This window comes from Balaenoptera musculus, chromosome 13 (genome assembly GCF_009873245.2).
Source record: "Balaenoptera musculus isolate JJ_BM4_2016_0621 chromosome 13, mBalMus1.pri.v3, whole genome shotgun sequence".
Classification (NCBI taxonomy): domain Eukaryota; kingdom Metazoa; phylum Chordata; class Mammalia; order Artiodactyla; family Balaenopteridae; genus Balaenoptera; species Balaenoptera musculus.
In genome coordinates, this window is record NC_045797.1 from 14,309,950 (window position 1) to 14,323,355 (window position 13,406).

The 13,406-nt window shown below is 39.6% G+C and overlaps 1 protein-coding gene across 7 annotated transcripts in view; it reads left to right on the plus strand.

Moving 5' to 3' along the window:
- IMMT (inner membrane mitochondrial protein) overlaps positions 1-13,406 on the plus strand; it is a 50,422-nt gene that overhangs the window by 30,362 nt on the left and 6,654 nt on the right. For 4 of the 7 annotated variants that reach the window (XM_036872922.1, XM_036872925.1, XM_036872926.1 and 1 more), the window contains exons 8-11: positions 4,211-4,314; positions 6,783-6,918; positions 7,452-7,581; positions 12,234-12,248. In XM_036872922.1, coding sequence (XP_036728817.1) covers positions 4,211-4,314; positions 6,783-6,918; positions 7,452-7,581; positions 12,234-12,248 — 385 coding nt within the window. The remainder of the gene's footprint in view (positions 1-4,210; positions 4,315-6,782; positions 6,919-7,451; positions 7,582-12,233; positions 12,249-13,406) is intronic. The other 3 variants (XM_036872927.1, XM_036872924.1, XM_036872928.1) reach the window with 1 other exon arrangement.

Consider the following 13,406-nt stretch of genomic DNA (forward strand, 5'->3'; position numbering starts at 1 on the left):
TGCTCCCAATGAAAGAATCCACCACAGCAAGAAGCCCGAGCACCACAACAAAGAGTAGCCCCCACTCGCTGCAACTAGAGAAAAGCACATGCGCAGCAACGAAGACCCAATACAGCCAAAAATAAATAGATAAATAAATTTATTTAAAAAAAATGTAATACCGGGACTCAATAAATTTCCTTTATAATTACATTCAGTTATTCAGTATATAAAAATGTATCTTGACACCAAGTCATTTAAAGAATAAAATGGGGGGCTTCCCTGGTGGCGCAGTGGTTGAGAATCCGCCTGCCAATGCAGGGGACATGGGTTCGAGCCCTGGTCTGGGTAGATCCCATGTGCCACGGAGCGTCTGGGCCTGTGAGCCACAACTACTGAGCCTGCGCGTCTGGAGCCCGTGCTCCGCAACGAGAGGCCGCGATAGTGAGAGGCCCGCGCACCGTGATGAAGAGTGGCCCCTGCTTGCCACAACTAGAGAAAGCCCTCGCACAGAAACGAAGACCCAACACAGCCATAAATAAAATAAATAAATAATTAAAAAAAAAAGTTCAAGTTTGGGTTGAAAAAAGATTTGGTCTGCTACTTCCAACAAATGTAACTTAAAAAAAAAAAAAAGAATAAAATGAAATAGAGAACCTATAAATCTCAGGAATCAGGATCATGCATGATCCGTAAAGTTACTTTGCTACCATGACTGTGGTTTTTAAAATATTTAAATACACTTCAGATTGCTTTAGTTGTATGTACGTGCATCACGAAGGAGTTAAATTAGACCTCTGATGCAAACGGTCAAGAAACTACAACCTTTGAAAAATTAAAAGAAAATTCTGTTTTGTTCAAAGTCCACGAGAAAAATTTAAATCTTAGTCAGAGTTCAGTCAGGAAAGTAAAAACCACACAGGAAATACTTACTATGCTGGTTATACACATGTATAGAGAAGGCTGGAAGTTGCATGATAGCAGTAAGTTGAGTTCAAACCCAAGTAGGTTCTTTCAAAAGGACAGTGATTAGAGGCTTTAGATGTCCATGGTACTGCTTTGGGGGAAAGCTGCATAAGAGGGTATTTCCTCTTCCCGCTGAACACATAACATGTAGTGCATGTGGATTAGACAGTATGAGATCGTTTACAATAAGGATGTTACAACTAAAGGATACTTTATAGTAGCACAGTTAACCAGATTAGGGAACATTAGCTGGTGTTAACAAAATAATCAGAAAAACGTATTGAACACAAGTTTTGAAATGTTAAAAATTGATCCCAACTCTGTTTCTTGTAGCAAAAGAAGCTGTAGGTGCACATGGGCTCGTTCTATAATATATACTGAGTTAATTTCTCAAAGCATTGTTTGTAAACAGTTGGACCAGGCTTGATCGTAGGGGAATCCAATGTCTGTTTTACAGGACAGCTTATCCTTGGACCTCTATAAACAGGAATACCTTTAACACAGGGAGACACATTTTGGCCCCCAGATATGTCATTGACATTTACATGATTCATGAGTCTGTTTGGGTTAGTTATGAAGAGTTACCTTAATACAATACCAGGGTCTTGTAACAGCATATGATAAAGTCTTGGAAAATTTTTTATACAGGATACTGATATGGCCCAAACCAACAACAGTTTTTGATGTATTTTATTTTGCAAGATGGCTAAAGTGGCAGTTCACTGAATCTTCAACTTGATTATTCACACCATGAAATTAATTGGTTTTGTCACTTTGCAACAATCTGTGTAGAACATAAAAATTAGAAAAGTGAGATACAAAGATAGAAAAAAAGTACCAACTATTTCTTCTAAAAGCAGGGGTTCTTAACCTAGAGTTGGGTCTGTGGATAGAATTCAGGGGCTCGCTGAACTTGGATGGAAAACATCTTTATTTTCCCTAGCCTCAAAAGCTTTTCCTTCAATTACGAATAGTGACAACAAAAGCAGTAGTGTTAGTAGTATCCATAACTTTATTACCAAGAGAAAGCACAGGTATTTTCATATTACATTATGGTACTTGCAGATCTCTTGAAATAGCATTTATGCTCATCACTACTTCTGGATTAGGGTATTTATTAGTTCTACTACTAGATCTTGGTTTCTATTTCACAAAATTAAAAAATGTAACTTTTATGACCATATTTCAATGTAATTGGGCTTCTCTGCAATCTAATAGTTTCATTTTAAGCATTTAAAAATGTTATCCTGAGAGGCTTCCTCAGACTGCCACAGTGGTCCGGTGGCAGGGTTAATCCTGCCTTAAGGAGCTTGGTTGTTTAAACTTTGCATTGATAATGGATGTACCTTTAAAATCGAGATCACACTAGATGTCAGTAGGAACATAATGTGGAGAATTGCTTGTGAATGACCCAAACCAGAGGCATTACTTTTGCTGAGCCCTGTTCCCCTTAAAGTAGCAGGCCTGGGGCTGCAGAGGCAAAACCACTTCTGTTTCTAACAAGGGAAGACACGGGTTGGGCATCCCAGGCCCAGGACACCGCACTGAGATTGCACTCATGTTTCAGGTGTGCAGCAGCCCCCGTAGTGGCCCTCTTTGGGCGACTTGAAATATAATTACTGAACCAATTCAGTCGTTTTTTTCTTTGATAAAAAATATTTCTTTCTTTGGTAATTTAGTATGTTCCTATTCCTCTCTAAGGTCCTAGCATAGTATATAGTTACCCCTCAGTATCTGCAGGGGATTGGTTTCAGGACCCGCCACGGATACCAAAATTCACGGATGCTCAAGTCCCGTAGTTGGCCCTCCTGCATCTGCGGATTCAGCCAACTGCAGATTGTGTAGTACTGTGTTGAAAAAAATCTTTGTATAAGTGGACCCATGCAGTTCAAACCTGTGTTGTTAAAAGGTCAACTGTACTTTGAAGAGAAGCCATAAGGTGGATTTTGCTTCATACCTACACATAATATACTACTTTAAACTATATGTACTTGGCAAAAGAAAAGGGAGGGGGAAAAAGTCATTTAAAATAGTTAATAACTAATTTTAAAAATAGTTTTAAAGAGTTGAAACAGTTCCAAACAACATTCCGCTCATTGTTTATATGATGCAAAGTGAGAGGGGGATGGAAGCTGGACTCGCCTATGCCACGCCTTCAGTGATCGGCTTTCTTACACCACCTCTCTTGTGTGAGCGTCTTGCTGCACTGAGTGTGATTATAGTGTTAGAGGTGGTTTTTGTTTTTGGTATGATGTATCCCCTAAGTATTAGCCAACTCTGCTCAGTTGAAGAAGTGGCTGGCAGTCAGTTCCAGTGCTGGAGCAAAACATGTTAGACCTGCCTGAGGAATTTTCAAGGGAAACATATATATATATATATATAAAGATAAAATTCACATTCTGTAGAAGTCAGCTCAAGGTGGAGTGGGGTTCTTGGGTTCTTTTTTTTAAAAATTTAATTACTTAATTTATTTATTTATGGCTGTGTTGGGTCTTCATTTCTGTGCGAGGGCTTTGTCTAGTTGCGGCAAGCGGGGGCCACTCTTCATCGCGGTGCGCGGGCCTCTCACTATCGCGGCCTCTCTTGTTGCGGAGCACAGGCTCCAGACGCACAGGCTCAGTAATTGTGGCTCACGGGCCTAGTTGCTCCGCGGCATGTGGGATCTTCCCAGACCAGGGCTCGAACGTGTGTCCCCTGCATTGGCAGGCAGATTCTCAACCACTGCGCCACCAGGGAAGCCCCTGGAGTGGGGTTCTTGACAGTAGTTGATTTTCTCCTTAAAAATTATGGAGGCTCATTCTTTAGGGTAATGTTTTGGAGGAGTAAGGACCCTACAAATGTGTAAACTTTCTACTTATTCTTACTATGATTTCAGTAGACCTGCAAATAAGAAAATTTTAAGCACCAGTGCTTCATTGAAGAATGATTTAATCAACAAACAATTCATGACAAGTTATTGTTCTTACTAATCTTTTCTGCTTCATATCTCCTTTTGAGACTCTGATAAAAAATATCTCTCCTTAGAGAATGCTTGTGCGCTGGAGCACAGTCTTTTACAGTTTTGGTGCGGGTGGTTGACGGGAGATGGTTCATGGATTTCTTTGAGCCTGTACATGAACATTAGATTAAGAGTTCCTCTTCCGGAGAAATAGTGTATATAACTTTTTACCTTTGACTTTCATGTCACTACTTTCTGCATTTAGTCATGTTATTGTGACAATAATAGCAGTTATTCATGTTTACATAATTAAAACTTTTTGTTTAGATTGCAGGTGACAAGAAGTCAGCTCAGTGGCGCACAGTGGAGGGTGCATTGAAGGAACGCAGAAAGGCAGTAGATGAGGCTGCCGATGCCCTTCTGAAAGCCAAGTAATTACTCATGGGCTTTAACAAGCAATTAGGGCCTCCTGGGGGCTTTCTTTGTACTGTCTGCATAGAAAGAGGAGGCAGAGAAACCCTTCCCTCCCCTCTCCGCCTGTACTGTATTGGTGATAGGAGCACGGAAGCTTAAAAGGGAGAGAGGGAAAAAAATATTGATATATAATCCAGCCAAAATAAACTTGGCAGAAGCCTATATAAAAGATCTTGTATAAAAATCAAATTTTTCTTTGGATTATTATTTAGGTGATATGTGTTCTACAGATTTACTGAGGCTCTGTCATCATTTCAAGATTTTTCTGGGATGGCTTGAACAGTTTTATTAGAAATTAAAGAGTATGTCACAGTCTCTTTGCCTTAACTACCAAAGTAGTTAGCGTATAATGAGTCTAGTTTTATGCCACCTTGACCTTTCCTGGAAGTTGGCTAAAACTAGGATCAAGCAAGCAAACCAAGTACAAGATCAATCTCTGACAATGGGAACCTACATTTGAATAAAGGGCTCTCATCAACATTATGGAATTGTTATTGGGTGGGCCAAAAAGTGCCTTCGGTTTTTTAAGTAAAAATGAAAAACGTATTTTTCATTTTCTCCAAGAACTTTATTGCACAGTGTTTTCACTCTTTTGTTCCACTGCCTTCTGCCATTTTTCAGGCAACTTCATAATTCCATCTTCCCAAAACTTCTTATCTTTTTGAGCAAAGAACTGTTCCAGGTGCCTTTTACAGTCTTCCTGGGAATTGAAATTTTTTCCATTAAAAGAATTATGTAAAGACCAAAATAAATGAAAATCCGAAGGTGCAGTCAATGTGTGGTGAATACGGTGGATGAATCAGAACTTCCCAGCCAAGCTGTAACAGTTTTTGCCTGGGCATCAAACATGCAGTCTTGCGTTATCCTGATGGAAGATTACGTGTTTTCTGTTGACTAATTCTGGACGCTTTTCGTCAAGTGCCACTTTCAGTTGGTCTGATTGGCAGCAGTACTTGTTGGAATTAATCGTTTGGTTTTCCGGAAGGAGCTCATAATAGAAGACTCCCTTCCAGTCCCACCATAAACACATCACCTTCTTTGGATGAAGACCGGCCTTTGGTGTGGTTGGTGGTGGTGTATTTCGCTTGCCCCACGATCTCTTCCATTCCACATTATTGTACAGTATCCACTTTTCATTGCCCATCACAGATTTGTTTTAAAAATGGAATGTTTTCATTACATTTCAGTAGAGAATTGCAGGCGGAAATATGGTCAAGAAGGTTTTTTCCGCTTAACTTACGTGGAACACAAACATCAAAGCGATTCACATAACCAGGCTGGGGCAAATGATTTTCAGCGCTTGATTTGGATATTTTGAGTATGTCGGCTATCTCCCATGTGGTGTAACATAGATTGTTCTCAATTATTGTTTCGATTTGATCGCTATCGACTTCAACTGGTCTACCCGACCATGGAGCATCGTCCAGCAAGAAATCTCCAGCACGAAACTTCGCAAACCACTTTTGACACGTTCGATCAGTCACAGCACCTTCTCCATACATTGCACAAATCTTTTTGTGCTTTTCAGTTGCGTTTTTGCCTTTCTTGAAATAAAGTGTAATATGCCGAAAATGTTGCTTTTTTCTTCCACCTTCAATATTAAAATGGCCACACAAAAATTCACCAATTTTGATAATTCTTTTTTTAAATGCGTGCTGATATGACAGCTGTCACATACAATCTAACGAAATTGTTTAAGTGCTACTAAAGCCATCTTACGGAAAAACCCGAACAAACCTTTTGGCCCACCCAATCAATATTTGTCATTCAAATTTTTGCTGTCTTCTTAACAAAATAGAGAAAGAGAAGCCTTCTAATAAAGCCAGCATATCTTTTAGGAGATTGAAGGCATTATGCTCACATCAGTCGACCATGAGTCAGGGCTCTGAGTTCTGTGTTCTGTGGTTGGGTAGCCCATAGTCCATCCAGCCTGAATCGTGAGGGCTCCTGAAGACCCAGCCATTTGCTTAGTGAGCTCTTAGGCCTCCTCCCTTGCCTTTGCCTTCCTCAAGCTCTCATTGGCAGGGGAGTCAACCTAATCCTTGCAAAAGCTGCCATTTATTGAGTGCTCCTGATGTAGCAGGCACTGTGCAAGGTACTTGGCATGAATTACCTCTACTCCCTATATAAACGTGAGCAGCAAAGGAGAGGCTGGTCTGGGAGCTGAATCCGTCTCTCTGGTTCTGAAGCCTATGTGTTTTCCTGTACACCATGCTACTCGTCCGGTTCACTCTATAAATCTAGCTTCTCACCAAGGTGTTTTCAATTGTTGGTGAGGAAAGGTTCTCTGCCTGTTGACTGAAAAAGCATTGAGTAGTTTTTTCCAAATTAAATTTTTCATAGACTTAACAATTGTTTGTCATATTCTTTAATAAAGTTGATGAGGACTAATACTAAACCTTTGTTTTGTTTTATTGGTTTCCAGAGAAGAGTTAGAGAAGATGAAAAGTGTAATTGAAGATGCAAAGAAAGAAGAGGTTGCTGGGGCCAAATCTTACATAACTGCTGCAGAGGGGAAACTTCACAACATGATAGTTGATCTGGATAATGTGGTCCAAAAGGTGTGTTTCTTAGATCTTGTACAAGTACCTTTTATTTTTAAATGTAATTGTTTTGTCAAAGGATTTTTAAGAATTCTGGAAAGTAGTAAGATTCCTATCATCTTTCTCTCTTTTCCCTTGAAAAGAATATTAGTTGTAACTAATTTTAAAAACTTGCTTTGGACACGAAGTGGATTCTTCAGTATTGTTGATACTTTTTATAATAGGTAAATATTTGCTCATGGTCATTACCACTTATGGAAATTTCACAAGTCTGCATTTGTGATGTGTATGGGTAATTTCCTGTGACCCAGAGAAAGAGGGACAGGGGCACAGTGAGATGGGACAGAGCCTGTCCATGGCATTTGAATAGAATTAGAAGGAAACAAAGACAAGACTTACATTCCTTTTTCTGAGCTTGAGATTTCTTTCTATATATTGCTTATATATTCACAACCAAATGTAAATAAATAAATGAATATGACTTAGAATATTCTGGAATGTTTATGGCACTTTTTGTTCACTTTAACCACATACCCCTTGTATCTGTTCAGGTTAAAGCAGCTCAGTCTGAGGCTAAGGTTGTGTCTCAGTATCATGAGCTGGTAGTCCAAGCCCGGGATGACTTTAAACGAGAACTGGACAGTATTACTCCGGAAGTCTTGCCAGGGTGGAAAGGGATGAGTAAGTACAACTGAAGTGTTGGTACTTTCCCTTTTGTGTTTTTTTTTTAACGACTGATCAACTGATCTAAACTTGCTTCAGCTCCATTCTCTAGTCTAAACCCCTCTGGCATGCATATCTCATCTGATATGCAGTATCGAGTTTTCAACATTTTATTTCAGTCACACCTGTGACAGGTGACACACCTGGTTTAGCCATGATGGACACAAGTTCCAGCCAGTGTAATTTGGAATCTAAGTGAGTGAAGTGACACAACCTTGACTCTATTAGCATATTATATATATGTAAAATTATTCAAAACCTTTGTTACTTTAAAAATATTCATAATGAATTACTTAAGGCACACCTTATGACTGCTCTGTGACAACACTGTGGTTGAGAACTCACCCAGGGGTGCTGGGTGAAAAGGAAGTCTGCTGTGTGGCCTTCAACTTGCAAATAGCTCAGACTGCATGGAACTTTGATGGCTCAACAATTACACGTTGTAACTGCAGGGAATGGTCACATTTCCTTGAAGCTCTGTGAGAATAATAAGAATCACGGAGATTACCAGTCTCAACAAAATCAAAACAGTACTTCCTAAATGCCAGTGTCTGTTAGAAACTGAACATCAGGTAGCACCTGAAGAACTGGCATTATAGACTTCTCTGGGGTGAAGGTGTCAAGGCTGCATCACAGAACCGTGGCTGGTCTAAGGAGCTCAGGTAATAAAGACAGTGCAGGAATTTTAACAGCGTCATAGCCAACCAAGGAGATGTCATGGCAAGAAGTAGAGTCAAGGCTGTTATTAACTCAGATATGTAGTTAGTTTTTTTAATGTAGTTGACTCACTTAAGAGGGAGATAGATACCAGATTCTTGTCAAAGCAAAAAATAAAAGCAGGATTTGTAAGAGAGGATTAAATGGAGAATCACACAAAGTTCAGTGTGGGAACAGTGAGTCAGTCTTATTTGAACATTGTTGGTTAAACTTCTTTAAACTGACTAGCAGCAGAGGGGACAGTGTGTCCTTGAGCAGGCTCCCTTAGGCCACAGCTGTACCATTTCCCTCACCAGAATTTTCCAAGGGCGGCTTCATTGAGGTTACAACTGAGACAGATGTTATTATCCCAGAGACATCCTCCTCCACAAGTCACTCTACCACGTTACCTTTTTTTTTTTTGAAATATTTCCTGGGAGAAGTTGAGAGTAAGGTTAGCTTTTTTTTTTTTAATAGTAATCTTTTATTTATTTATTTATTTTTATATTTATTTTTGGCTGTGTTGGGTCTTCATTTCTGTGTGAGGGCTTTCTTTAGTTGCGGCAAGCGGGGGCCACTCTTCATCGCGGTGCGCGGGCCTCTCACTATCGCGGCCTCTCTTGTTACGGAGCACGGGCTCCAGACGCGCAGGCTCAGTAGCTGTGGCTCACGGGCCTAGTTGCTCCGCGGCATGTGGGATCTTCCCAGACCAGGGCTCGAACCCGTGTCCCCTGCATTAGCAGGCAGATTCTCAACCACCGCGCCACCAGGGAAGCCCACGTTACCTTTTTTTAATCCTTCTGAAGTACTTACTCACTGGTTTTTGTTTGTTGTGTGTGTATCTCTGTTCATTGGATGTAAGCTCCTTAGCTTAAACCTGACGTTGGTAGACAGTAGGGAGTCTAGGTTGGCTGCAGTAAATTAGATAAGATTGAAAGGGCAGGTCACGCTTTGCCTATGGAGAGTTAGTTATGAGTGCCATCCCTAGAAATTTGCATTCTCTCATCTAAAATACTTGTCTTTGGTCTTCCCAGTAGGCTAAATCCTACTAATTTTTCCATGCCAGCCTGTGAAGTTTTTAGCTTAAAAAATTTGGGGGCCTGGGTCAGGGGGAATTCCTTGGTGGTCCTGTGGTTAGGACTCCGTGTTTTCACTGCCAAGGGTGCAGGTTCCATCCGGTCAGGGAACTAAGATCTTGCAAGCTGTGTGGTGCGGCCAAGATAAAAAAAATAAAATAAAAAATAAAAATTTTTTTTTGGCTGATTTAAAAAATGCCCATTGTAAAGCATGAAAACATTAAAGCAGGTGTTCTCAGCTCAGGGCATTTTGCCCCCAGAGAATATTTGCCGATGTCTGGAGACAGACTTGTCACATTGGGGGGGGTAGAGGCCAGAGGTGCTGCTCAGCATCCTGCGGTGCACAGAACAGCCCCTCCAACTAATAATTATCTGGCCCAGGATGTCAGTAGTACCAAGGCTGAGAAACCCAGCATTAAAGAAACGTATCGTATAGAAAGGGAAAATCCTCTGCAGTGTAATCTTTGGATTATTTTTTAGAGGGAGGAAGGCAACCTCCTTTTAATTTCTTATTTTTAAAATAGATTGAAAGGTACAAATGGCACCTGCTGAAGTTTTTCCCTTCCAGCCATGCCTACAGCTGCAGAGTTTTCCTGCCAATGCTGCTGATTTCTTGTGTCCCTCTGGAGATAGTGACTTGTTCCATGATTACCTCAGCCCTCAGTATATGTTCTCGCTTCTGAAATCTGAACTCTTCCAAGACCTATACTAAGCTCATTAGTACTTATTTGTGTTACCAGTTATTTTTCTCTTATTAGTCTTATTTCCCTAAGTTATAAGTATCCTGGTGATACTCATCTGTCTAGTACTTTTTCTGTGTTCTCCATAGCTGAGCACAGTGGCAAACATAACAATATTTAGCTAACATTGTTGAGCATTATGTTATGTCTAGCACTGTGTTCTGAGTGCTTCACATGTAGTAACTTTTTTAAAGTTCATAACAGTCCTTTGAGGTAAGTTTTATTATTATGCCCCTTTTATAGATGAGAAAACTGAGACACAGAGGGCTTAAGTAGTTTGTCCACGTTTGGGGCTAGGGCCAGGATCTCATTCTTACCTACTAGCCTCACTGTTCTCTGGCTGATTGATTCGTGTTGGCAGCACAGGACCCCCTTTTGAGCTTTTGAGAAGAGGAATGATGTGATTATAATAAGTAGGAAAATTCATTTTTATGAGCTTGAGGGTGAGTTTGACATAGGGAGGGATGCCTCAGGGTAAGGAAGCTATTCAAAGGTGCTGGAGTAATCTGAGGGCGAAGTGATATGGGTCACCCAGTGTGTATGCCAAGGGCACTGAAAATGAGGAATAGGAAAGAGACTTAGAAGTGATCATTCACCAATTGTTTTGTTTTGTTTTTGGCTACACCGGTGTGTCTTGTGGAATCTTAGCTCCCCAACCAGGGATCGAATCCAGGCCCCTGTCAGTGAAAGCGCCGAGTTCTAACCACTGGACTGCCAGGGAATTCCCAGCAATTGGTTTGTTGAACCATAACTTGTATCTAGTGAAGTTGACGATGTATATACTCCTGATCCAACAGTTCAGTTCCTAGGTATGAGCTCAGGAAGACTCACACAGGTGCTCAGGAAGATTCATTAAAATGTTTATAGCAGCACTGTTTGTAAGAGCAGAAAAATCAGAGACAGTTAAATACCACACGTATGGCAGTGCAAATGAATGACCCAGACCATTTCTCTTGAACACAAATGTTAAGGAAAAGCAAAAAGTTGCAGAAGAATATGTAAAATAGGATACGGCTTACATGAAGCTTAAGAACATGTAAAATGAAACTATATATTGTTTAAGGATGCATGCATATGTGAAGTGTAACAAAATGAATGATAAACACTATATTCAGATAACAGATACCACTGTGGGAGGAGGGAGGAGGAGCCACTAGGAAGTGTGCACATGGGTGTTGCCAGGATGAGAGGATGAGGTGCAATTTGTAGGTTGTCAGTATTCCTGAGGGACATTTCCTTTATTGCTAGTAGACTAGTATATATAGCCATACTTACGTGCCATGTTCAGACTGACCTATTATCTCCTAACCTTGTCCATCTTTTGCCGGTTTTTCCTGCAGCATTGGGACAGATCCCTGTGTCTTTGGTTGAATACCAGATTAAGTAGTTGAAATTTTAGAGCCATTTTGGATGAAAAATACTTGTCTTTGAACTTGTTGAATCCAAGGATCATACCCAGGATGTTAAGAAGCTTATTCCGAGAGGCAGGAGACTGTCTGCGGGTCCCCTCCTGTCAGGTGTTCACGCAGTGGTACTTGTGATCGTGGTGGGGTACATCATCCAAACTCTTCAGAATGTTATTTTTTTTTCCTTACCGCCACGTCAGGCAGTCGTAGTTCTTAGTTTAATTTGCACACATTAAGCACAAATTTAATGTGAGTTCACTGTTTTCACATTTCCAAAGAAGAAAAATTAATTTCTTAAGTATTTGCAATGTTAGGAGAGCCATGGTATTGAGAACACAGTCAGGACTGTGACTTCGTGAGTCTACGAACTAATGCAGATGGGATAAACGAGAATTGTAGTTTCCATGTAAAAACTAAGTTGATTGCTTTACAAAAGTAGTTAGAGATGAGTCCCCGGAAACCAAGACTACTTTAATATCATTGACTCTCTTATTTTCTGAAATGTTAGAATTTACCTTGATTTATGTAATGTTTTCTGATCCTTTAAAAAATTTTGCTTTCCAGTACTAAAGTATGCTTTTTCTACTACTAGCTTCTGGTTCCTTCTTGCTTTCTTTTGGATATTCCTACTTAATGATTAATAACTGAAACATGTACTTACTTTTTTTCAAACTTATTCTTTTTCTTTGTAGGTATTTCTGACCTAGGTGAGTAATTATGTGTATTTTATGTTTAAAGCCTTCTGTTTTGAGTCTTAAAAGACTCAAGTCTTTTTGTTTTGCCTATGGTTCTTATACTAAACCATCTAAATTAATCTAAAGTAGAATTATGTTGCATGTGATAAATCTGATTTGTATATTTTTGTCATCCGTGTGCTCTCAGGAACAAAAATGTTTTCACTATGTGATTGGAAACCTGTAGATGTGATAGATATATATGTATATACATTTTAAAGTTTTTATTTTGTAAAATTTGAAACATTAATAAGTAAGAAAACTATAATGAACTCCTGTTTACCCATCACCCAACTTTAGCAGTTACCAACACATGGCTGGTTTTGTCTCATTTATTCCCCCAACTTATGTTGAAGCAGATCCCAAACGTTATATTCTTCAGCTTGTAAAAACTTTCAGTGTGTTTTTTAAAAAATGTGATCACCATACCATTGTCCCAGTCAACAATAATTCCTTCATGTCATCAAAGATATCTCTTAAGTGTTCAAATATCCCTAATCACTTTATAGAATGAGTTTTTTTAGTTGTTTTGTTCAAATCAGTATCCAAAGGAGCTACACATGGTGAATTTGGTCAATAAATCTCTCATCCTCACTTCGTTTTTTGCTTTTCAATCTACATATTGTGGAATTGAGTTGTTTATCATAGTATTTCCCATATTCTTTATTTTGCTGTTAGAGCCATAATTCTTAACCTGTGGTAATATATCAGAACACTTCTGGAGTGTGAGATTGGGGAAAGAAAAAAAAACCCATCAGAACCAGACTCTTTGGGTATGATTATTTTTAAAAGCTCTGCAAGTGATTCTGATGGACAGCTCTGACTGCAGGTCACTGTCCTGGATAATATTATCTGTGTCAGAAAAAGTAGAAAACTCTTATTAGGGAAAAGTCTGAGAGAATTTGGATTTGATTCAAGTTTTAGCAGAAAATGGAGAAGTGAGTACATTTGTAAGCTTTGTGTTTGTAAGCTTTGTCCTTAGAGGCAAAATTACGGTGAGTTACAAAGCCAATTTATAATCAGTTCAGATTGGAAGTACTACTAATTTGGGTTCCTGGAAAAAAACTGATTCTGTACTTGGAGGCCTCCCTGAATTATTTTGCTTGGGATTGAAAATGCTTAGTTGCTGGC